This window comes from Arvicola amphibius, chromosome 2 (assembly GCF_903992535.2).
Source record: "Arvicola amphibius chromosome 2, mArvAmp1.2, whole genome shotgun sequence".
In the NCBI taxonomy this organism is placed as follows: Eukaryota; Metazoa; Chordata; class Mammalia; order Rodentia; family Cricetidae; genus Arvicola; species Arvicola amphibius.
Window position 1 is genome coordinate 59,916,610 of NC_052048.2, and position 24,430 is coordinate 59,941,039.

General features: G+C 44.8%; 1 protein-coding gene across 1 annotated transcript; it reads left to right on the forward strand.

The window, feature by feature from the left end:
- The first annotated feature begins 5,115 nt into the window (after positions 1-5,115).
- On the forward strand, positions 5,116-20,071 carry LOC119808368 (pre-mRNA-splicing factor ISY1 homolog). Its single transcript, XM_038320829.1, has 11 exons — positions 5,116-5,285; positions 7,747-7,769; positions 8,288-8,339; positions 8,872-8,937; positions 9,407-9,449; positions 11,803-11,915; positions 13,954-14,071; positions 16,858-16,980; positions 17,840-17,961; positions 18,905-18,991; positions 19,330-20,071. The coding sequence occupies exons 1-11, from the start codon at positions 5,283-5,285 to the stop codon at positions 19,435-19,437; spliced, it is 858 nt and encodes a 285-aa protein (XP_038176757.1). The 5' UTR covers positions 5,116-5,282; the 3' UTR covers positions 19,438-20,071.
- The last annotated feature ends 4,359 nt before the right edge of the window (positions 20,072-24,430 follow it).

Here is a 24,430-nt window from a genome sequence, read left to right on the forward strand (position 1 = left end):
CACTGTACTTTTCCATGAGGCTTCATTATTTTCAAGAACTACAACTTCCAGCATTCCAGGAAGTTACCTGGTCCTTGGGTAGATGGAACTTAGAGGTTAATTTAAGGCATAACATTCCTTAGTTGTATCTTGTATCTTGGGTCAAATCCTTGACTCTTTGATGGGTACCAATTTACATTTAGATCTCATAACCATTAGCTTAATGGTACCCAAACAGGAATTATTTATTGTATCAATGTTGTAAGAGCCAACAGTAATTGTCAGCAGCATAAGGGTCAAATACCCTGAGAGGGATAATATCTTTGTTCTGTATAAAGGATGCTGTATTGTATAGTATTGTAGACCTATTTGTTAATGAACATGCCTGTTGATAAACCTGAGCCCATTTTTATGATATATCGATGGGCATAGATAGCAATTTTGTCCCCTAAGTCAGGGAATTTTCTTTTGTCTCAGCATTTCCAGCCTGTTAAGGGGAGCAGGGATGGCGTACTCTCTTCTTTAATTACTTCCAGCTGAAACTGGGGCATTGGTTGTCAGGGCCCAGGAAAGTTGAAAGGCTAGTCAATGACTAGGCAATGGGATATTTATCAGATGGATCTGGTTAGCTGATCCAGGTGAAGGGACAGCAGTCACCTCAGCTTTCAGCAAGTCTAGAACTCTGCAGCTTACAGTTTGCATGTGCTTCCCGAATAGTGTCTGTCAGCAAAGTGGAAGTCAGAAGTTAAAATTCAGGAATTTAAAGAAAAACCTAGTATTTGGAAGTTTCACCTTTGACCTGTGACAGGTAGCTCCAAACCTTATGTGGAAGAGTAACCAGTGTTCTTAGTCACTGCTGAGACATCTCTCCAGTCCCTTAACTAAGTTTTAAAATCAGGTTAACAATGACAGAAATGTCTTGGACTGAAATAGTTGTGAAATAAGCAGTAATGTATAGAAGGCATGGTGGTGGCTGGGCGGTGGTGGCGCATACCTTTGATCCTTGCACTCAGGAGGCAGAGGTAGGCAGATCTGTGTGAATTCGAGGCCAGCCTGGGCTATAGAGTGAGTTCCAGGACAAGCACCAAAGCTACAGAGAAACCTTGTCTCGGGGGTGAAAAAAAAAAAGGCATGGTGGTGTATGCCTGTAATCCCAGCAGCACTAGGGGAGTTCAAGGCCATCCTTGGCTACAAATATTTCAGGCCATCCTGGACTACCCCAGACCTGTCTCAAAACACAACAAAAAACTTAAAAGTCTACACATGCTGTGTTGGAAAGGTGGGAAATGGGTCTCATGAATGAGTATAGGCAGGGTTGCTTTCCCTCTAATGGCTCTAGAGAAGAAATGTGTGTGTGGTGCTGGGTATTGAACCCAGGGCCTTGTGCATGCTTGATAGGTACTCCATCACTGAGTTACACCCTTGCCTTCTGCTAGCTGCTGTCCACATTTTTGGCTTTTGCCATGTCAGCTCCCCTTTACTCACAAGATGACAAGTCTCCACTGAACCTTGGCTTCCCTGTTATGAGGGCCCTTCTGATTCCATGGAAACCACTAGAGAACATGGGGTGGCGCCCATTTTTGAGTTCCTTAGTTACACCTATAAAATCTCTTGGTTTGTAAGGTAACAATTTTCAGGTTCTGCCAGGCGGTGTTGGTGCACACCTTTAATCCCAGCACTTGGGAGGCAGAGGCAGGCAGATCTCTGTGAGTTCGAAGCCAGCCTGGTCTACAGAATGAGTTCCAGGACAGAAATCCTGCCTTGAAAAGCCAAAACAAAACAAAACAACAACAACAACAACAAAAAAACGAAAACAAAAAGAACATAAAAAAACCAAATTAGGTCCAGGGGATAAGGGTGTGGGCATCTTTAAGGGCTGTGTTTGGATGTTTTTGTTGTCCTTTGTACCTTCAATAAATTCTGGAAAGCGGAAAGAACAATATTTGATTCTCATAGAAGGGGTGAAACTTGGAAGTATTCTTCCAGTCAATTCAATCTACTAAGTTTCCTACCATACTTCTGGTGTAGGTGACAAAGAAAGGCTTGAATGGATTGAATTGGCAAGAATAGATTGAGTTGTCCCAAATCAGGATTCTTCTTAAACATTTTACTCTTTTTTTTATTCATTTGTTTTATATGTATGGGTGTGAATGTGGAGGCCGGAGGACTGTTTTTAGAATGCAGTTCTCCTATCGTGACTTTCAGCATACAATGACAAGCAGGCACATTTATTTGAACTGTGAACTGGTGTGGTGCTGTACATGGCAGTTCCTGCACTTGGGAGACTGAGACAGTAGTAGCATAGAGTTCGAGGAAGACCTTGTCAAAACAAAAAACAAAAAAAACAACAATCCAGAGGTAGTGGTTGCACACCTGTAGTCCTGGGAATCAGAGGCAGGAAGATCAGAGTTCAAGTTCACCCTCAGCTATAATGATAGCTTCAGGCCAACCTGGGCTACTTGAGAGCCTGGATGAAAACAAAAGCAAGTCTTTTTGAAGCCAGGTTTGGGGACATATGTCTTTAATCCAACTACTGTGGATTCAGGTTAATCTGTGCATTTGAGGCTAACTTGATCTACATATGGCCAGGCCAGCAGAACGGTGGGACACTTCCCCTCCCCCCCTCTCGTCTTCGTGTAAAGACTGCCCATTCTTGTTTGGAATAAATATATAACAATGGGTACAACACATCAAATGCAATGGTTTCAAGACATTTCTAATTTTACAGAGAGAGCGAGAGAGAGGCTCTAGGCCTGGCAGTGGACTCTGTACTGCTCATGAGACTTTCATTTCTCATTTCAAGTTTGCTGTTTGTAATTAAGGTCACCTCTCAGAAAAGGGAAAGGGGAAGAAAAGGGAAAAGGTCAAGGCTTTCTTTTTTAAATATGTAGTAATCATTCATTTCATGGAAGTAGAGTGATGAACACCTCTGTGACTCCATTTGTTGTGAAATGTTTAACTATGTGGCATTTGTTTATGTTTCTGAATAATTATTTAATTATGTAAAAGTGTGTTGCTGTTTTCCCTTGCCTGACAAAGGCACCTGATTGGTCTAGTAAAAAGCTGAAGAGCCAATTACGAGGGCGGAGGTATAGGTGCAACTTCTAGGGAGGGAGAGTAAGGAGGAGGAATTTAGACTCAAAGAAAAGAAGATGACAGGGAGATGCCAGGGGCCAGCTCAACAGACACGGAGAAAGCAGAAAGTAGGACACACAGAATGAAAGAAAGGCAAAGAGTCTCATGGCAAAATGTAGATGAATAAGAAACAGGTTAAAATTAAGTTATAAAAGCAACTGGAGCCGGGTGGTGGTGGCACAAGCCTTTAATCCCAGCACTCGGGAGGCAGAGGCAGGTGGATCTTTGTGAATTGGAGGCCAGCCTGGTCTACAAGAGCTAGTTCCAGGACAGGGTCCAAAGCTACAGAGAAACCCTGTCTCCAAACAAACAACAACAAAAAAAAAACAAAAAACAAACAAGCCTAAACTAAGGCAGAACATTTTATACTTAATAAAAATCCGTGTCTTTATTTCGGAGCTGGTTGGCTGCCCAAAGGAAAATGCCAGCTACCTCTACTTCCATAGTTTTCCCCTCCTTATGGACAGTTGAACAGAAAAAGCCAAACGAACTCCACAAATCTCTAAATATAAAATGTCATGGTGCTTTAGTTATGCATATACAAATGGGTAAGGAAAAAATTTGGGGGCTCCTGGCCCAAAGCCATTATTTGGTGATATCTGCATACCTAATTGCAAGAAGTGGGAAGACAGGTTCTAGCCGGGTGGCCAACTGCCCACTTACATAGATACTCAAGTATCTGTCCCATCCTGTTTGATCCTGAACGCCTCCTAGTGCACCGCTTTCCTTGAGAATCTGTGTACCAATGGTTGCGTCTAATGGTAGAATGACCAGGAGCAGGGAAAGTCAATATAGCGGGCTGATCATGGCCCAGATGTATAACCAAAACGACGGCTGAATGTATAGCCCAAACAAATGCTAGCAGGTTACCCCACACTACACCTTACGGTGATGCTATTGTTGTTTTTACCATCATAAATGCTGTATTCCTGAGCTTTGGTGCAGAGAGTGCTTTGGGACAGGAGCCTGCATCAGCTGCTGGCTAATAAAAGTCTCTAATTTGGCCTTATATGCGTGATGGTTAATATTCTTGCCTGAACTGTGATATGAGTGTTCTTAATACCAACTCAATGGGAGAGCCCACCACCGTTTCTAGCGCCCAAATCTCTGGCAAGTGTCTCATGTACTCTCCAACCCCCAAGTACTCCAGGTAGTCCTTTCTTCTCTGGACCTTACCTCTGTATTTTATTTTCTCCTCATTACTTTGTTTTGTTTATTTTTTGAGTCATTGTTTATGTAGTTGTGGACCGACGGTCTTCTGAGTGGTGGAATCAAAGGTGCCCTTCTCTTTAGTTTCTGAGGCAGGGTCTCACTATGCACCCCTGGCAGGCCTGGAACTCTCTATATCGACCAGCCTGTCCTCCCTCTTACAAAAACCTGAATGCTAGGATTAAAGGCATGGGCTAGCAAGCCTAGCCTTAAATTTGTATTTAAAACGGTGGTCTTTGACTTCTGGGAATGTGTGGAGAAAGGCCTTTCTTTCACGATCACATTCACCCTGTCAGTTTCTTGGGAACAGGTACTTTTAGTAATGTATAATAACTATACATGTTTCCGAAAAGGAGGAGGAAGGAGGAGGATTCGTGGTCTCAGGCACTGTTCAGCTCCAAGCGAATGACAGGCAGCCGTGAAGAAGCCCCCAGGAAGGCAGGTTTGCTCCACTGGCTCCCCAGCCAGCGTGTCAGGGACCCGGGTCCACGCAGGCGACAGTACTGCTGCTGGACCCCGAGAGGCTGTGGACACTTAGTGCATCTAGAGAGGTAGAGGAGTCATCTTCAAAATGGTCAAGTGCTGTTCTAGAAGGATAGGAAGGACAGAAACAGGCAAACTCTCTGACCGCTGCTAACAAACACAACAAACTCAAACGCTGACAGCCTCATTGCCGCGGCGCAAGCGTAGTCCCGCCCACGTTGCGCGAGACGACGCACTGGACAAACGTCGACGGAAAGCGGCCCACAGAGCGTGGCTGCGTCTCCCGCCCCTCCTCCGCTCTTTTATCCGCTTCCGGTCCTTAACTTCCGGTCCTTTCCGTTATTCTTCCGACAGAAAGAGAGCAACCCGTTGGCTACTAGAGTTTTCCGTTCCCGCGCCGGCCCGGCTGGTCCCGGACTGCAAGGCACGCTGTTCGCTCTTCTGCGGCGCGGCGCCTGGGCGCCCCCGCCGGCACCATGGTGAGTGCTGTGGGGAGGGCGTCGGGCGCCTGGGCGCGAGAGCCCGGGTCAGTGGGCGGCCTCGGGGTCCCAGGCCTAGTCAGGGGTTCTTTTCCCTGCCTGCGTGGGTGTTAGAAATTGCAGGGGAAAACTGAGTTGGGGAGCTGAATTACATTCTGGCGGTTCAGTCCGGATGAAGCACATTATTGATAGGACTGAACGAGCGGTGGATTCGCCAAGGTGTTCTCAGTTTTCACAGATAAAATTTTCTCAAGGGCAAGGTCTTAACAATTTTGCTTGCTTAATGCCCGAGACGGAGTGAATGAATGACTGACCTGGGCTGAAGTGTTAAGAGGTTGTGACCCTCGGTTTCATTCGCTCAAGTAGTGTCTAATATGTAAATAAATATGAGATCACTGCGAGAATTGGCACAGAGAGGCGTGGTTACTGTAGTATTTTCAAAGTGAAGACCCTATGGCGGCTGGAAAGATAACAACTTACTTCACTTAAGTTTCCAGCACCGACAAGGTGGTTCACAATCATCTGTAACTTCAGTTTTAGGGGATCCAATACCCACTTCTGAAATTAGTGCGCACTACACTCACATGGTGAACCTTCATACACATACAAAAGAATCTATATATTTTTCTACGTGTATTAAAAGTATAAGTCCCCTTAAAAGCGTATGGCGTTGCTTTAACACCTCTGAGTTTTGTTGGTATCTTTGAGGTCTAGTGTTGAGTTCTGTATAATCTTAGCCACAAAACCAGCCCATTTTGGTAGATATTTACCCATATGCACATTCCAAAGTATGTTTATGAAACAGGTCTAAGTTTATGCATAACCATGTAATATATATACAAAATATGGGCATTTATTCAAATATATAGGTCTTGTCAGTCTGGGGTGTTTTACAATACCAAATAGAAAAAAAAAGCCATTAGTACACTTTTTGGGGGAAATGTTATTGTATATATATGTAGGTACAAACAGATACATAATCTTATTAAATAAAAATAGTTAAACAAAAATTTAGGAAGCACATGATGCCATGGAGTGATTACAGAGGATGTTTTGGAAGCCACAAGAGACTGTTAGCACAGAATCCTAACAAGGAGAGAAAGCTGGTCTTGAAGGGGCTGTGTCTGGAGGAGGGCGTGTCCTGCACTGCTGCTATGTTCATTTATTCACCCACCCCCTGCCAAGTTGCTTCCAGAGGTGGTTGGAAAGGAGAATCTGAAGTTAAATGAAGCTCAGTTTGCCGCCTCTGTCAACGATGTATCTGATTAGCTTCACACATTTATCTGAAGACATCATCATGACATTGTGTGTGGTCAAACGGAAACTAGGTTTTAGTGAGACTATGTCTCAGAGTTAGTGAGAGGAAGAGCTCGTAGCAAAATCCAAGTCCCAAATTTAGCAAGTAGTCTACAACCCAACTGAAGAAAATGTGTTGTCTTCCTGACCCTGAGGTTTAGGAATATTGACTTCGCACTGACAGCACTTGCATAGAAATTGCTTTGCAGGGGGGCTGGAGAGATGGTTCAGTGGTTAATAGCCTTGCCTGCTCTCCAAAGGTCCTGAGTTCAATTCCCAGCAACCACATGGTGACTCACAACCATCTGTAAAGAGGTCTGTTGCCCTCTTCTGGCCTGCAGGCATACACACAGAATATTGTATACATTATATATAAAACCAAAGGATTATGAGATTAGTGGCAATAAAGTAATCCTTTAAAAAAAAAAGAAGAAGAAATTGCTTTGCAGAAGCCAGTCTTGGTGCTTTCCTCTGAGTTCACTGGCAGGGGACAGCCAGCTGTGCATTTTGGTGCATGTGTAATTCCAGTAGGAGTGGGAGGGGGTTCAGGTTAATGGATTAACACAGTACATTCTACACACGTGTATGATCATAAAAAGTAAACAGCTTAAAGAATAACAAAAATAGGAAACTTTAGAAGTGATAAAAGGTATTCTAGGGGCTGAGGCGTTGGCTTAGTGGTTAAAAGCACTTACTGTTTGATGTGGGATGCCCCTCTGTGTGCTTTGAATTTGTTTTATTACCATTGGTTAATAAAGCAGCTGCTTTGGCCTATGGCAGGACAGAATATAGCTAGGCGGGAAATCCAAACAGATGGAGGGAAATGCTAGCAGTTGACGGAGGAGTAAAAATTAAGCCTCAGAGTGCTTATTGGGAACTGGCAGGCGAGAGAGAAACTGCCAGTTACAGCTGTTCGTGTAGAAGACCCAGGTTTGGTTCCCAGAATCCATATCAGGTGGCTCACAATTGCCTATACTCTAGTTCTGAGGACCTGACGTTCCCGTCTCTCCTTTGGCCACTTTCACGCATGGTGCACCTACAGGCAAGCAGGAATTTGAAAGAAAAAAATTTTTTTAACCCTTTAAAATAATCATTTAAAGTCAACCACAAGAAAAAAAAAACAGATATTCTAAACTCAGTGTTTTCTTTCTTTGTCTCTGTCTAGGCCCGAAATGCAGAAAAGGCTATGTGAGTATCAACTTACTTGGGGCTGAAAATTTTTGAGATATGGTGACCAGTACAGAACTTTTATGTGATCCCTTTGGCGGGAGTCTTTCTAGAAGCTGTTTCTTCTTTCCTTTTGCTAAAATAGTATTCCTGTGTTTGTTTGTGTTTGTTTTTCCCATTAATGTTTTCTGACATCTTCCAGAACATATGCTGGATAAACATTTCCCCACCTGTGGATAGGTTGGGAATGACAGCAAGGGCATCCATGATGTTAATTAATCTTTTAATGTTCCTGTATGTTGCTTATCACTGTAGTCTGATAGAGTTTCCCCAGTCCGTGCATGTGGTATTGTTAGATACCTGAGTGCTCAGAGCATACATAGTGTTGGAGGCCTATCCCTTGGGACTTGAAAACCCTTGGCTGCTCTGGTTTTTTCTTGCTGTTCGCACTAGACTTTAGATGTGGTCATGAGCAGACCTGTCCCATCCAGGAACTTGAGTGGTGAGAAATCTAACGGGGTCTTTTGTGTCACTGGCAGGACCGCCCTGGCAAGATTTCGTCAAGCTCAGCTGGAAGAGGGGAAAGTCAAGGTGAGTGAAGTTGCATTTTCTGGGATGTGTCAAGAGGCAGCGTATTGGAACTCCTTGGACAGGCTTCAGACTCTATCCGTTCTGCCTGTACTTGCTGAAGTGTTTGTATACTTGAACTTCTGGTGTTCCTCTCTTCTGCTGGGGCACGTGATTATATGGCCCCTGCATTCCTCCCCCCTCTCTCTTTCTCTTTTACTTTCTGAATCTAAAAATCTAAAGTGATGTCTGGGTTCCCTTATCATTCTAGCTCTAATAGTGACTATAAGAAGGTAGAGGATGGGCCTGGAGAGATTACATACTTGTATGCATTTATTTTAACTATAGTTCCTTTAGTAATTGTGTTTCCTAATTCTATAGTTTCCTAAGAAAAGATTGTAGAGTAAGGAGTAGGAATTGAGTATCCTCTAGCACTGTGACTTCAAGTGTATTTAGAGCATTAGATTTGTCAGGTTTCAAGCCTGAATCATCTGTGGATGTTACTTACATGTGCACAGAGCTTAATGGCAATATGTGATATTCTCATTCTCCTTAGGAACGAAGACCGTTTCTTGCTTCTGAATGTACTGAGTTGCCCAAAGCTGAGAAATGGAGACGACAGGTACGTTCTGGGTAAGCCTGACCTCAGAAGAAGAAGACGCTTTCACTTGCTTCTTTTTGTCTTGATGATTAGTAACCAGAATTTAATTTTTTTTTTTTTTTTTTTTGTTTTGGACTGGGTCTCTTCTTGTGTTCCTGGCTATCTTTATATAGACCAGGCTGGCCTCTAACTCACAGTCTCTGCCTCCGAGCTTTGGGATTAATGTGGGCCCTCGCACTGCCCAGTACTGTTTTTGATTTGTGAGACACGGTCTCACATTGTAGTCCTCGCTGGCTGGGATTTACTGTATAGGCCAAGCCAGCCTTGAGAGCACGGAGGCCTGCGCGCCTCTGCCTCGGCAGTGGTGAGGTGAAGCTGGGCTCTGCCGCACCCACAGTGTTTTTGTTAGTTGTGCATTACAGTTTTCCTGTGCTCCCAGATCTGTTCAGACGCCATGAAAATGTGCCTCTTGCTATTTGTTTCCCCACAGATCATTGGAGAGATCTCGAAAAAAGTTGCTCAGATTCAAAATGGTAAGATGGCTAACCCTGTAAAGTGCTCTAGAATACACAGTTAGACATGGGGACCTCAGCCCGCCTTTCCTAATGACCAGTAAGGCAAGTTCGTAGGGAATCAGCAGGGCCATTGAGATGCGAACACTGGCCCAAGTGTGGTGCAGGCCTGCAGTCCCAGTGTGGGCGGAGCTGAAGGCCGTCTTCATAGCTACACAGTACACAGGAGGCTAAAACAGAACACAGGAACAAATTCTCAGTCAGTTTGACCTAGATGACATTTATAGAAATAATGCACCTGATAATTTTACACTTCACTTTTTTTTCTTTTGGTTTTTTAAAACAGAGCTTCTCTGTGTAGTCCTGGCTGTCCTGGAACTCTGTAGACCAGGCTGGCGTAGAACTCAGATCAACCTGCTTCAGCCTCTTGAGTACTGGGATTAAAGATGTGTGCCACCACCACTTGGCTTCTGCTTAACTTATTTTTTTAATTAAATATTGTGTTTTTTTTAAAACATTTTTCATATTTAAATGTATTTTGTTAGTATTCTTCCACTCCCCAAGTCCTTCCAGATCCTTTCTCCTTCCCTTCCCACTCAGCCATATCTAGCTTCTAGTTAGATTTTCAAAATGTCAGCAAGAAGGTATTAAAGCATATATATTTTTTTCTTTTTCTTTAAGGTAAGCATTAGCTTTGCCTTGGGAAGACTGGTTGCTTTGAGTTTCTTTCTGACTATAGGGTTGCACATCCTCAAAATGGGAGTAATGGGTCTTTTTGTTGCTTAAGAGGCTATGATATGGGAATGGAAATTTGTAAATTTATTTTCATATTTGCTCTACTTGGTATTAGTTATAGTTATTTTGAGACAAGATCTTGTTAAGTTGTTTAGGCTGACTTTTGAACTCTAGTCCAGGCAAGCCGTGAGCTTTTTTGTTCCTTTTGCCTCAGTCTCCAGAATAGTGTGATGGCTATGCACATTTTTGGGGGGAGAGGGATAGGTTTTCTAGACAAGGTTTCTCTGTGTAACAACCCTGGGAGTCCTGAAACTCTTTGTAGACCATCCTGGCCTGAACTCATGAAGATATATCTGTCTCTCTCTCTTGAGTGCCCTTTCTGTCGAGTGCTGAGTTTAAAGGTGTGCAAGACCAGCCTGGCTGAAATTTTTCTTTTTTTTAATTGGTTTTATTTTCAATTATGTGACTCCCTCTGCAGCTGGAGTCACAGGCAGTTGTGAGCCACCTGGTGTGGATGCTGGGAGCCAAACTGATCCTCTGCAAGAGCCGCAGATAGTCTTTAACTATGGAGCTGTCTCTTGATCCTTAATTTTTCTTCCTTTTTTAATGGACTTATCCAAGATGAAGCATGCCATTTCTAACATAAGTGGACTGACTTTGGGCTGATTGGCGTATCCGCATCAGCATGGCTGATTGGCATATCCGCATCAGCATGGCTGATTGGCGTATCCATCAGCTGTCGGCACAGACAGATGGAGGTCACGCCTCCCTGCAGTGTTCCACATGTCTGTTTGCAGCTTTCCATTCACCTCTGCCTCAGGAAGACCTCGCTGGGACTCGACCTGTGTGGTCACCAGCTGTCCTCCTGTTTTTTGGGGTGCCCATCTGTGTCCAGTCCTTAGCCACCGCAGTCAGCACTTGAGCGGGCACTTTGTGTGCTTCCTTTCCAGCGGACCCCTAGGCGATCTGTAAAGCCCATAATCTTTGCCCCAAGTCCCATAGCAGCACACTGCTTTTCTGAAAGGTCTGGAGCAGCGTAGTATGGTGCTGGCCGTTGGTGCTTAAGCCAGACTCGCCGAATCTTTGCCCGAGAGACTAACTGTTGCCTACCACCTAAACTGCTTCATTTTAGTAGTGGTGTAAATAGTACAGAAGCATTTCCATTTCCATTTTTTTTTTTGGTTGCTACTGAGAATGAAGTTTTTAAAATAATTTTTTAATCCTACACTATTGTGAATTTCTGTTTATAGTCTTGGTCTTCCTTTATTTGCATGTTGATGACTTTCCTTAACTTATTTTAAAATTTATTTGTTTTTGAGACAGGGTTTTACTGTGTATTCCTGGTTAGGTTGGAACTTGCTGTGTATACCAGGCTGACCTAGAACTCACAGCAATCTGCCTGCCTCTGCCTCTGCCTCAGCCTCAGCCTCTGCCTCCTGAATGCTGGGATTAAAGGTATGTGCTACCACATCAAGCTCTCTCTTATCAATTTAAATGAGCAGTTTTATGTAGTAGACTGTTATGGTGTTGCCAGCCGTTGTAAAGCTATAACATTGAGTGCATGTATTGGGAATGTTGACATTCATCGTTTTAGGGCGTGTTGTCTTGAAGAACTGATATTAGCAGTTTTGTTTTCTAGCTGGTTTAGGGGAATTCCGAATTCGAGATCTGAATGATGAAATTAACAAGCTGCTAAGGGAGAAAGGACACTGGGAGGTCCGAATCAAGGAACTGGGTGGTCCTGACTATGGGGTAAGTAAGCTATAGCTTGGTTCTCAAGGAGCTCGGTGGTCTTGACCGTGGAGACCGGTGGTGCCCAAGACAAACTGCTGACCTTGCTGAAGGGCGTGTCTAGCTGTGCATTGCTTTTAGGTTCAGTCCGCGCCTATTCAAGGTTCTCAAGGGGAGCCAACTGATAGTATTGGAGGGTTGGAGAGCAGCTGTTACCTGTTGACAGGATACCTGTGGAAAGGATGGTGGCATAATTCTGAAATACTGTATGGCTCAGGCCTTAGCCTGGGCAAAGTACCTGTTTAAAATAGCCATGACCACCTTACATTCTTTTATTGTACTCCCCAGAGACATTCCTGCCTGTTGTGGGCTTTTCCCCCTTAGTATCATGATTATGGTAAGACACACGCCCACACTTTATGTTTTTGAACAAGGTCTCTGTTGCATAGCTCTGGCTGTACTGGAACTCACTATGTAGATAAGACTGGCCTAGAGCTCACAGATATCCATCTGCCTTTGCCGGGATTAAAGTCTTGCACTACCAATCCTGGCATACACTTCATTTTAAATTTAGATTTAGTTTTGCGTGTGTGCGTGTGTGTGTGTGTGTGAGAGAGAGAGAGAGAGAGAGAGAGAATGAAGACACGAGTGTTGAGTGTTAGTGCCCATGGAGGTCAGAGGAATCTGAGCTCCCTGGAGTTGGAGTTTCAGGCAGTTGTGAGCTACCTGATGTGGGTGCTGGTGATTGAACTCAGATCTGCAAGAGCAGTACCTGTTTCTTAGGTCTGAGCCATTTCTCTAGCCACAGCATATACACTTTATACTGTAATCTCCGCATACAAAAGTATGCTGAGAAAATTCTGTGATATTCTTTGACATTTCCATTCTGTTTTTATTTTGATATTTATTATTGTTTTTGCTTGTTTTTCTTTTGAGACTGGGCATCATGTACTTCTGGTTGGCCTCACAGTAACCAAGGTTAGCCTTGAACTGCTCCTTCCTGCCTCAACCTCCTGAGTGCTGGGGTTTCTGGCATATAACACCACACCTGGTTTTGTGTGGTGCTGGGATTGACCCCAGGACCTTGTGCAAGCTAGGCAAGGCCTCTACTGATTGAGCTATATCCCTAAGCTCCTTGGTATGTTTTTTTCTTTTTCTGTTTTTGCTTTAAGTTTTTGAGACTAAATCTCACTGTGTAGCCAGGGTATATGTAGTCTAATTTAGCCTTGGATTTTTGGCAGTCTTCCTGTCTCAGGCTCTCAAGTGCTGGGATTATAGGGACGCACCACCACACCCAGCTTTATTGGGGCTAGGCAAGCACTGTGCTGAGCCATATTCACATCCATGTTGATATTTCCTTTTGGCTTTTAATGTTTCTTAATGACACTTATTTTTTTTTTTTAAATATTTATTTATTATGTATACAATATTCTGTCTGTGTGTATTTCTGTAGGCCAGAAGAGGGCACTAGACCCCATTACAGATGGTTGTGAGCCACCATGTGGTTGCTGGGAGTTGAACTCAGGACCTTTGGAAGAGCAGGCAAGGCTCTTAACCTCTGAGCCATCTCTCCAGCCCATGACACTTATTTATTTACATTTATTTATGTGGGTGCTTGTGCGTGTGTGCACTTGTGCACGTGTGCATGCATGTACATTCCACAATGCGAACTTGGTGGTCAGAGGACATTTGTAGAAGTCTTTTCTACCATGTGGGTCCTGTGAAATTGAACATGGGTCATCAGGCCTCCTTCCTTTGCCCTCTCAGTGCTGAAGTTAGAGGTGTGTTACCATGTCAGGCTGTGTTTTTTTGTTTCTTTAACTTTTTTTTTTGTGGTCTGGGAACTGAACCAAGGCTATTTGCATGATAGACAAACACTCTACTCCTGGTCTATGTCGCTAGCCCTAGGTTAATTTTTAAGAGGTTTTAAAAACAGTCCTCAATTATTTTTCCATGTGGGGTGTTTTCCATGTATGACATTATTATCTCAATGTATCTGTAAACACAGGAAAGTAGGTTCATGTATCAGATTCATTTTTCCTTTCTCTTCCCCAATAAGAAAGTTGGCCCTAAAATGCTGGATCATGAAGGTAAAGAAGTCCCAGGAAACCGTGGCTACAAGTACTTTGGGGCAGCAAAAGATTTGCCTGGTGTCAGAGAGCTATTTGAGAAGGAACGTAAGTAGCTCATATTTGGGAAGGCCTTGGCCTTTAATTATTGCTAGTGAATGAGAGAAGGATGCCATATACTTGCAGTGTAGGAATTATTATATCCAGATTTTTAAAAATAGCTTTAGAGCCAGGTGATGGTGCCTATGCCTTTAATTCCAGTGCTCAGGAGGCAGAGCCAGGCGGATCTCTGTGAGCTCGAGGCCAGCCTGATCTATGGAGTGAGTTCCAAGACAGGATCCAATGCTACAGAGAAACCCTGTCTCAAAAAAACAAAAACCACCCCCCCCCCCAAAAAAAAAGCTTTAAAATTTTATTCCTAATTTTATTTTATATATTTGGATCGATCGCGGTCTCATGTAACCCAGACTTTAAAAAACTCCTGATCTTCCTGCCTCCACCTGCTAGGATTATAGATGCCTAGCTTTTTTTTTTTTTTTTTTTTTTTTTTTTTATGACTTTTTTCCATCTGCCCTTAAACCTGCCTTCAGAGTTTTGGAATTACAGACTTGTGTTACCATGTAGGGTTTCTTTTTGTTGTTGTTGTTAATTTTTTTTTTTTTTTTTGCATTTGCTTTTCATCTTTCTTTATTGTAGAAATTTTAACATTTCTCTACGGTATGAGTATTTGTGTGTGTGAGGGATCATGTGTGCCGTAATATTGTGTGCTACAGAGGACAGCTTACAGGCGTTCTCTGCTTGACCATGAGTGTCATCAAGCCTTTACTTACTCAGGCATGTCATTGCGCCATTTACTTTTTTCTAAATGTATTTAATTTTTCTGCTGTGTTAATTGAATCCTAGGCATTGTACATGCTAGGGAAACACTCTACCAATGATTTATGTCTTTGGCCCTCAGTGTATATTTGTATTTCTGTTGTAGGTTTTGTTGTTGACATAGAGCCCTTCAGTGTTACCCAGGCATGTCGTAAACTTGTGAGCTCTAGGACTCAGATGACAGCCTGTCTCAGTCTCCTGGGCAACCATGCCTGGCTAAGAAGTGGTGTACATAAGTCACTTTTACTCAGTATAATTAAACAGAGAGGAGTGTCCGTCCATCCGACAACCCCTCCCCTCCCCACCGCCACCCCAGACAGGGTTTGCTTTGGAGCCTGTCCTGGAACTTGCTCTGTAGACCAGGCTGGCCTCGAACTCATGGAGATCTGCCTGTTTCTGCCTCCCAGGTGCTGGGATTAAAGGCATGTGCCACCATCACCCAGCTAAAGAGAGAGTTTAGAGTCCCCTTGCTGACCCATTGCAGGTCTCCAGCAGAGATGCCTGGAAACCAGTATCTTCTCAAGGCCTAGGTGAAAGATTATTCAGTCCCAGTTGAATAAGAGTGTACGTTTTCTCTTTTCTTTCACATGATTGGACTTTAAAACTAGTCCCGTGGTCAGGAGGAAGGCAGTGCTTTTGCTTTAGCTAGTGTGATGACCACCCTGTCATAGGACATGAACTGAAATGGCAGATAAAGTTGCCATTTCCAGCTGTGGGCAGTGAATGGAGGTCTGCCAAACACGGCTGTCCCCTACCTGCCGGGACACTCCTTGATGGATCACTTAACAGCTACTGACTGCATAGTTGGTTGTGAAGAATTAAAGTGCGTCCCGGGCATAAGCTGATGGGGAAGCACTTGCTGAGCATGTATGCGGAGGCCCTGGGTTTGATCTTTAGAACCAAAAGAAAAATGAAAGGATCACCGTGGTGTGAATTAGTCATACTTAACCATTCTTTTAGTAGTATTGGTAGGCCTTTATTTCCAGTTTTCAAGTTCTCTCTCTCTCTCTCTCTCTCTCTCTCTCTCTCTCTCTATCTCTATCTCTATCTCTCTCTCCCCTCTCTCTTTCTCTCCTCTCTCTCTCTCTCCTCTCTCTCTCGTTTTTTCAAGATAGGGTTTCTCTGTAGTTTTGAAGCCTGTCCTGGAACTCACTTTGTAGACCAGGCTGGCCTCAAGCTCACGGAGATCTGCTTGTCTCTGCCTCCTAAGTGCTGGGATTAAAGGTGTACGCCACCACTGCCCGGCTTCAAGTTTTTATAATTTAGAAGACTTGTTTTGAGAAACGATTTCTCTGTGTAACCCTGGATGTCATGGAACTCACTCTGTAAAGCAGGCTGGCCTCGAACTCAGAGATCGCTTTCCTCTGCCTCCAAAGAGTGCTGTTTGTTGAGAAACCCTGTCTCTAAAAAAAACAAAACAAAACAAAAAACAATAAAAAAAAAAAAAAGAAAGAGAAAGCAAGCACAGCGTGAAACAGCGTTAAAGTGGTTTCTGGATGCCCATGCTGTACTCATGGTGTTAGCGTATCCCTAGTGTTTTCACTGTTGTATGAATAGTTCTGTGATGTGTGTCTCTGCCTAAAAAGCTTTGTTCTGGACTTGTGTATTGAGAGTGTTGCTAGAAGGTGCTTCAGACTGAACTTGGGACCTTGTGCTTGTTTAGCACAGCTCATCACTGATCTAAGTCCCCAGTTCGTGGATTTAAATCATGAAGACTCCATTTATTTACTTGTTATTTGTTATTTATCTGGTTTTGTAATGTTGAGGTTGACCCAGGGCCTGCAGCATGTGAAGCAAGGCTCTAATCACTGGCTTACACCCTTAGCCAAGGGTAGATTTCTTTAATTTGAGTCATTTAGCTTTAGAGAAGGTAATCCCATACATGATACAGAGAAATGCTGACTTTGTGTCATTTCTGTGGCCATGTGTCATGTGTGGCTCTAGCACCGTATGGAGAAAGGTTTTGGCTCAAGGATGATCTTGATGGGAATCAGCTAAGTTGTTGCCATTTCTTGTAGCCCTCCCTCCTCCCAGAAAGACACGTGCTGAGCTCATGAAGGCGATTGACTTTGAATACTATGGTTACCTGGATGAAGATGATGGAGTTATTGTGCCTTTGGAACAAGAGTATGAAAAGAAACGTATGTCTGTGGGCACATCACTGTAGATAGCTGTGGGCGTGTCACTGTATATAGCTGTGGGCGTGTCACCGTAGATATCTGTGGGCGTGTCACCGTAGATATCTGTGGCCGTGTCACCGTATATAGCTGTGGGCGTGTCACTGTATATAGCTGTGGGCATGTCACCGTATATAGCTGTGGACGTGTCACCGTATATATGTGGGCGTGTCACTGTATGTAGCTGGCACCTGGCTTCTCTTCTCTCCCTTGAAAATGGTTTAAATTAGTGCATGGTCCCAAAAGCTGCCTTTTATTGTGTCTTCAGTGGACTGTTAGTGAGCTGACATCTAGGTGGCAGGTGAGGCAGGCAGGTCTTGCTAGGCTCAGAACAGCAGGTGAAGCCACAGATCTTCCTTGGTCCTGATCCTGTTTCTGGCAGGTCACAGTCTAGATCCTTATAAGCTAGCTTTTCCTGAGCTTGTTTCATAATGCCTGTATTAGTAGCTTTTAGATCTGCGTCTCGCACCACTGACAGTTTACTGATGGAGACGGAGGTGGTGTCTGTACAGTGAGTGCTTCCTCCTTGCAAAGCATACCATGCCAGCCTGAGATGTGTGTCCATATCTGTTCCCAAAGGAATTTGGGAGTGCATGGTGAGGGTGGGACCCTTTTTCATGTGTGCTTGTCAGTCACTGGAAAGGATTTGGAGATATTATTACAAAAACCGCGTTGCACGCACTTGAAGCTAGAGGCATTGTAGGACAGACTGTCCTTTGCAGCCATTTTCACCCTTTAGGGCACAGTCAGATGTCCTTTTCCAGAGGGGCTGTCGTAGCCCAGTGGAATGTTTTAAATACTCTTTATTCTGCTTTGTCTTCAGTCAGAGCTGAGCTGGTGGGAAAATGGAAAGCAGAGAGAGAGGCTCGGCTGGCAAGGGGAGAAAAGGAGGAGGAGGAGGAAGAGGAAGAGGAGATCAACATCTATGCTGTCACAGAAGAGGAGGTACTGGTGTGGGGTCCTCTTCTCTGAGCTATAGACTGCACCAGGGAGGAGGCTGGGTCATGGCTCAGAGCCCAGCTCCCTCACCTGCAGGATGGAGCACAGGGAGGGTTCCAGACAGGAAGGGTGAAGGGAGCTCTCGTTAGCTTCCTTTGAACAGATGGGACAGTTTATAAACCCAGTTGAGGTCACACAAGCTTTATGTGGACATCAGCACTTGGTCACAGAAGTGACTAGTTTGTAGTAGTCTTCTGTAGTCTTCCACACCCATTTCACAGATGGAAACAGGCCCCTGGGCTTCTTCAGAGGCTTGTGACCAGAGAGGGGGCTGTGGTCTACACCTCCCATGCAGAGCCTTTGGGCTCCAGACAAGTGTCCAGTGTGGCCTGGTTGCTGTGACCAGTCAGAACACATCCGATTTGCTGTTCTGAGATGAGGTGGATTTTCCTTGTGCAGTTGATGGAACTTGCTTGTTCATCTCTGGGAAAGAAGCAGGAGCTGGGTGGTAGTGGGGCATGCCTTTAATCCCTGCACTCGGGAGGCAGAGGCAGAGGCAGAAGCAGGAGGATCTTTGTGAGTTTAAGGTCAGCCTAGTCTACAGAGCAAGTTCCAGGACAGCCAGGGCTGTTATACAAAGAAACCCTGTCTTGAAAAAGCAAAACAAAACAAAAAACCAACCCACCAAACAAACAAAAAACCCCCAAAAACAACAAAAAAATTACTCTCAGGGCCCACAGTGCTTGTGTTTTTTATTGTTAATTTTGGAGACAGGGTCACTCTGCAGCCCAGGCTGACTGGAACTTGAAGCAGGCCTATTGCCTCAGCTTCCCAAGTGTAGGGTTACACAGGCTTGTGCTACCAGGTCCAACTGAGTGACACTGTCTGCAGAGTGTGAGTGCTTATGTCGTTGTGACCTGCTCATGGGTTGTATGTCTGTCCCCTTCAGTCTGATGAGGAAGGCAGCCAGGAGAAGGCGGGAGAGGATGGTCAGCAGAAGTTCATTGCTCACGTTCCAGTGCCGTCGCAGCAGGAGGTAGGATGGGTGTTGCTCCCAGCTGAGCTTCCTCCAGCTAGGCTCACCTTCCTGGTGTTTCTTGTCCTTCCACTCCATATGCAGCCTTTGGCCCTGACCATGTACTCAGAGGACTGTGGGGTCCGTGAAGTACAGGGCCCACTCAATGGGACTGATAGGTGAGCTTTGGTTGAATGTTCCCAGAGGGAAATAGCTGGTTCTTGCAGACAGTCTTGAAACAGGTCCAGTGAAAGTCAGACTTCTTGACTATGTATGCTCCTGCAGGTCTTCCCTGCCTGGGTTGTGGCAAAGGTGGAGGCCTTGCTGAGGGCTGACTTCTTCACTGTGGGTGTTCACAGATCGAGGAGGCGCTTGTACGGAGGAAGAAAATGGAACTGCTCCAGAAATACGCAAGTGAGACCCTGCAGGCACAGAGTGAAGAAGCCAAGCGGCTGCTGGGGTACTAGGATGAGCCAAGCCCTTCTTGGACTCTGGGAGATCTGGTGGGTGTGCTTGTGACGCGCCTTAGGCCTACCATCCTCATAGCTACCCTGGGCTGTGGCTGGACTGACCAGTGCTGGGAGGCCCTGTGCCTTCTCAATCTTTCCTGGATATGTGAGCTGGCCCGCTGGTGAGGCCCTGCCCCCGACTTCCCAGTAAGCTGCCAGCATACGGAAGACTAACCATCACTTTTTACAGGTACCTTTGCACCATGTGGCTCCACTTATTTTTATTTTGGAGTGTGTAAAATCAGCTCGCTCTCTGAAAATTTATTCTGCCTTGTACTCTGATTTGGGAAGAGAGAAGGATTATTAGTAACCAACATTAAAAAAAAGCATGATTTTTATTCAAATCATGTTCATATTCAAAGGCATATCTTCTCTGGAAGCTGAGATGGTGTGTCTACCCTGAAATGGAACTCCACTGTCAGCAGTAGAGCCTTCCCCTTGTGCTGGTTACAGCTTTACTTTCCATGGTCCCCTCTGAGAACCTGCTTCACCCTCCCTCTCCTGCATTGTGGACAGGAAGTCTAAGTTTGTAACTTTTATAACTTGTTTCAGATAAAGCTACTTTTATTAAATATTTTAATAAGAAAGGAAACATCTGTGCCTGGACCTTGTCCTGTGGCGTATCTAGGCTGAGGTGACATGACATGGTGTCAGTCAGGAAAGGCACTGAGCACTGTGGAGAGTGGGTGGTGGTGCCAGGAATGGTATAGATCCCAAGGCTCCACCTGGCATAAGCATACAACTAGCTCGTATTCCCAGCTGGGGATGGCTGTATGCTGGCCTTCGTGGGTACACAGTGTACACCCTAAGTGACCGACTCCAAAGCACCACTTTGTGCTGAGTCTTTGCTACCGAACAAACCTGTCTCTAAGCCTGAGCAATGTGAGCCGCAGGCCTCCTGTTCGGAGGCTAGTGGGAGTGTCTGGGAGGCCAGTGTCATAGTAAGTGGCAGGGATCCAACCCAGGCTGAGGGAACAAGGACCCTTGGATTGGAGAAGCTTTCATGGAAAGGATGTGGTCTGTTTAGAGACTGGGGAGAGTTTGCCTGTGGAGCAGCATCACAGAGGATGGCGGAGCTGTGTTGTATAAATGGCCTTGTTGGAGGTGAGTCCAACAGGGCTGTGCTGGCTGACATGGGTTATCATGGTTGGTATTTGATCATCTTTTCCCCTTATTGGGGGCTTGTTTTCTGGATTAGCTTTGGTGACACACAAGGAAAATTAGGGTGATGTTATGTATGGGCTGTATATTTTAAGATAAGTTCAGAAAGAAAGAAGATGCAGAAGAAGCAAAAGGAATGAGGAAAGAGAGGAAGAGGCACGATTGTCTTTCTGACCCCTGGATATAGGATGAGGTGGCTCTCAAACACAGAGTGGTGGTTATCAGCTAAGATGGTATCATTTCGTGACGGTGACAGTTAACGTCCACTCAGCTCACCCACCACTAACTTGCTTTTAAAAATGTTCATTCAGCCGGTGGTGGTGGTGGCGGCGTACCTTTAATCCCAGCGCTTGGGGAAGTAGAGGCAGGAAGATCTCTGTGAGTTCAGGCCAGACTGGTCTACTGAGTGAGTTCCAGGACAAGCTCCAAAGCCACACAGTGAAACACTGCCTCAAAAACAAGAAGAAGAAAAAAGTTAAATCTAGGGGCCCGGAAAAATGGGTCAGTGCTGTCTTTGCAGAGGACCTGGGTTTGGTTCCCAGGGTAGTTCATAACCACCTCTAACTCTAGTTTGGGGGGACCTGTCACCTGTCTTTTTGGACCCTTACATACACATGGTGTGTATAAACTTATGCAAGCACACAGACATAAACATAAATGATAAATTGTTTTAAAAATTAGCTTGTTATGTGGGATGGGGAGGGCACCATGGAACGTGTGTAGAGGTCAGAGGACAACTTTCATCAGCCTGCTTTCTTTCACCATGTGAGGACTGGAGGATCCAACTCAAGACCTTATGTTAGAAGCTAGCACCTTTACCCATCGAGCTGTCTTGCCCACTTTTATAAATTAGATTTTTACATTTCTTTTTCTTTTTTTGAGACAGGATTTCTCTGTGTAGGCTGACTGTTCTAGAACCCTATAGACCAGGCTGACCTGGAACTCAAAGATCCACCTGCCTCTGCTTCTGCAGTGTTGGGATTACCACTACCACTCAGCTAAATAAATAAATCTTTTTTTAAAATTATTTATTTATTATGCATACAATATTCTGTCTGTGTGTATCCCTGAAGGCCAGAAGAGGACACCAGACCTCATTACAAATGGATGTGAGCCACCATGTGGTTGCTGGGAATTGAACTCAAGACCTTTGGAAGAGCAGGCAATGCTCTTAACCACTGAGCCATCCCTCCAGCCCTAAATAAATAAATCTTTAAAAAAAAAGACTCAGCGGAGGACTTGATAGGGCTCAGTGGCTCAGTGGTTAAGAGCCACTGGTGGGTAGGAGCACTTTGCTACTCTCCCAGAAGATCTGAGTTTGTGGTTCTCAGGCACAGTCACCTGACTCCACTTCTGTGGTGTCCGATGCCCTCTTCTGGGCTCTGCAAGTACCTACAGACATGTGGCCTTCAGACATACACAAATACAAAATAATTTTGTTTTTATTTTAGTTTTTTTGAGACAGGGTTTCTCTGTAGCTTTGGAGCCTGTCCTGGAACTCACTCTTGCAGACCAGGCTGGCCTCGAACTCACAGAGACCTACCTGCTTCTGCCTCCTGAGTGCTGGGATTAAAGGTCTGTGCCACCACTGCCTGGAAAAAAATAAAATCTTTAAATCTTGGGTCACTTAAATTTGAGATACACATTATTTCAAAATTTGCAGTTGAAACAGGGCTTAATTCTTTTCTATAGGAAAAGTAGTTTATTGAGTGTAATTCTGAACTGTTCTATCTTAAGTGAGTATAACTCATTTAAAAAAAATGCCGCTGTGCTTTTAAAAAATTTACTACCAAAAGAAGGGAAATGGCTGGGTGGTACTGGCACACACCTTTAATTCCAGCCCTTGGGAGGCAAAGGCAGGTGGATATCAGTGAGTTCAAGGCCAGCTTGGTCTATAAAGTGAGTTCCAGGACAGCCAGGACTGCTAAACAGAAAAACTCTGTCTTGAAAAACCAAAAAGAAAGAAAGAAAAAAAAAGTGCTGATCTGATCTGAAAAGGTGTGATCTGCACAGCATAGAATACTCTCCTTGACACATTTTGTTCTATTTTTCTTTGTGTGTGTGTGGTATATGCATGTATGTTCATGTGTATGTTATGAGGAGGTATCTGTGCCTGTGTATGCATTCATATGTAGAGGCCAGAGATTGATGTTGGGTGTGTTCCTCCCCCCCTTGTTTTTTTTTTTTTTGGTTTTTGAGACAAGGTTTCTCTGTGGCTTTGGAGCCTGTCCTGGAACTAGCTTTTGTAGACCAGGCTGGCCTCGAACCGCCCCTTGTTTTTAAAGACTAGGTGTCAGCAGGGCAGTGGTCCTGCACACCTTCAGTCTCAGCACTCAGGGCAGAGGCAGGTGGATCTCTGATCTTTGAGTTCCAGGCCAGCTTGGTCTACAGACTGAGCTCTAAGACACAAATGGAAGAAAGGAAAGAAAGAAAAAAAAAAAGAAAGAGAAAGAAAGAAAAAGACAAAAGTCTCATTTGAACCTGGAGCTTGCCATTTGACTAGGCTTTCTGGCCAAGCCTCCAGGATTTGTCTATCTACTCTGTCTAGCACTGTGGTTTCAGGTGTGCACCTCCACACCTGACACTTTACACGGACACTGGAGAACTGAACTCGGATCCTCATGTTTCACCGCGGGCATTTTATCCACTGAGCCTTCCGTCACTCCCATTTTTAATGGTTTTAATACATTTCCTGAGTCATGTAGCCCTCACCACAGGTAGTTTTTTTATTATTTGTTTTTGAATGTTTTTGTTTTCTGACACACTGTTTATCCCTGAATGGCCTGGTACTATATAGATCAAGCTATCTTTGAACAAAAGGCAATCCTCCTGTCTCAGTCTTCCAAGTGCTGGCATTACAGGCGTTCATCACTATACCTGGCTTCACAGTCCAATTTTAAAATGTCATAGCATTCCGTGAATGAAAGTGGTAGGTTAGCTTTTGCTGACACAGCCCACATGCAGACCAAAATCCCTTCTTCCCTAGACCAGGTCCGGCCCAGGGCAGAGCAGAGGCCAGTGAGCCATGACTGACTACCCTTCCCCCTTGCTCATGCGTACCTGGCTCTGGGACTCCCTTTTCTCTTCACCCTGGGAGCTAGACCCAGCTGAGGGGTACTTCCCACCCAGAGCCATCTTCAAGGACACCACTCTGGTTCAGCGTTCATATTGGAATGGAGGCAGTTTCTCCACCACCACAGATGTGCCAAGGCAAGGCTCTCGGAATTCGTGCCCAGTGGCACTCTAGGGGTTCCTGGCTGGAACTGCTGGGCATTTCTCACAGGGATGGAGTTTCAGCTGTTTCAGAACAAACGGCTCTTCTGCTTTCTCCATGTGCCAGCGAGGCTAGTCACAGGGCCCGCGGTGCTGGCGCCTGTGGGCTTGCTCTCTGTGCTTTCCCTAAGTTTTGGGAGGTCCTCTTTTCTACTGGGGAAGGTTTAGATTTTGTATTTTACTCATGGATGGATCTCAAGGCACTAGAACAGTGCGTGGCCACAGCCATTAATGAAATCTATTGAAATAAATATCCCTGGAAGGTGTAAAGGGTTGTCTGAAGAGACTAGGGCATTCTGAGTTTCCTCTCATCTTTAGGGTTAGGGCCTGTTTGATCTAGTTCAGACCGCTTACAGACATTTGGGTCCCGTTTCTGCGACCTCTGGTTTTCCAGGCCAAACTTAGGAGCTCGTTGGCTTACACGTTTTCCTTGTACCTCTTCTTGGGTGCAGGTGTGTTTTGGTTGGGATCTGGACTGTATTCCTAGGGAGTCCAGATTTGGCTGGATTCCTGTCTG

Excerpts from the sequence above, each read along its gene's own strand:
- LOC119808368 (XM_038320829.1), top strand. Across the intron at positions 11,916-13,953 it reads TGGGTGGTCCTGACTATGGG|AAAGTTGGCCCTAAAATGCT; the intron begins GTAAGTAAGCTA and ends TTCCCCAATAAG. Across the intron at positions 18,992-19,329 it reads CAGTGCCGTCGCAGCAGGAG|ATCGAGGAGGCGCTTGTACG; the intron begins GTAGGATGGGTG and ends GGGTGTTCACAG.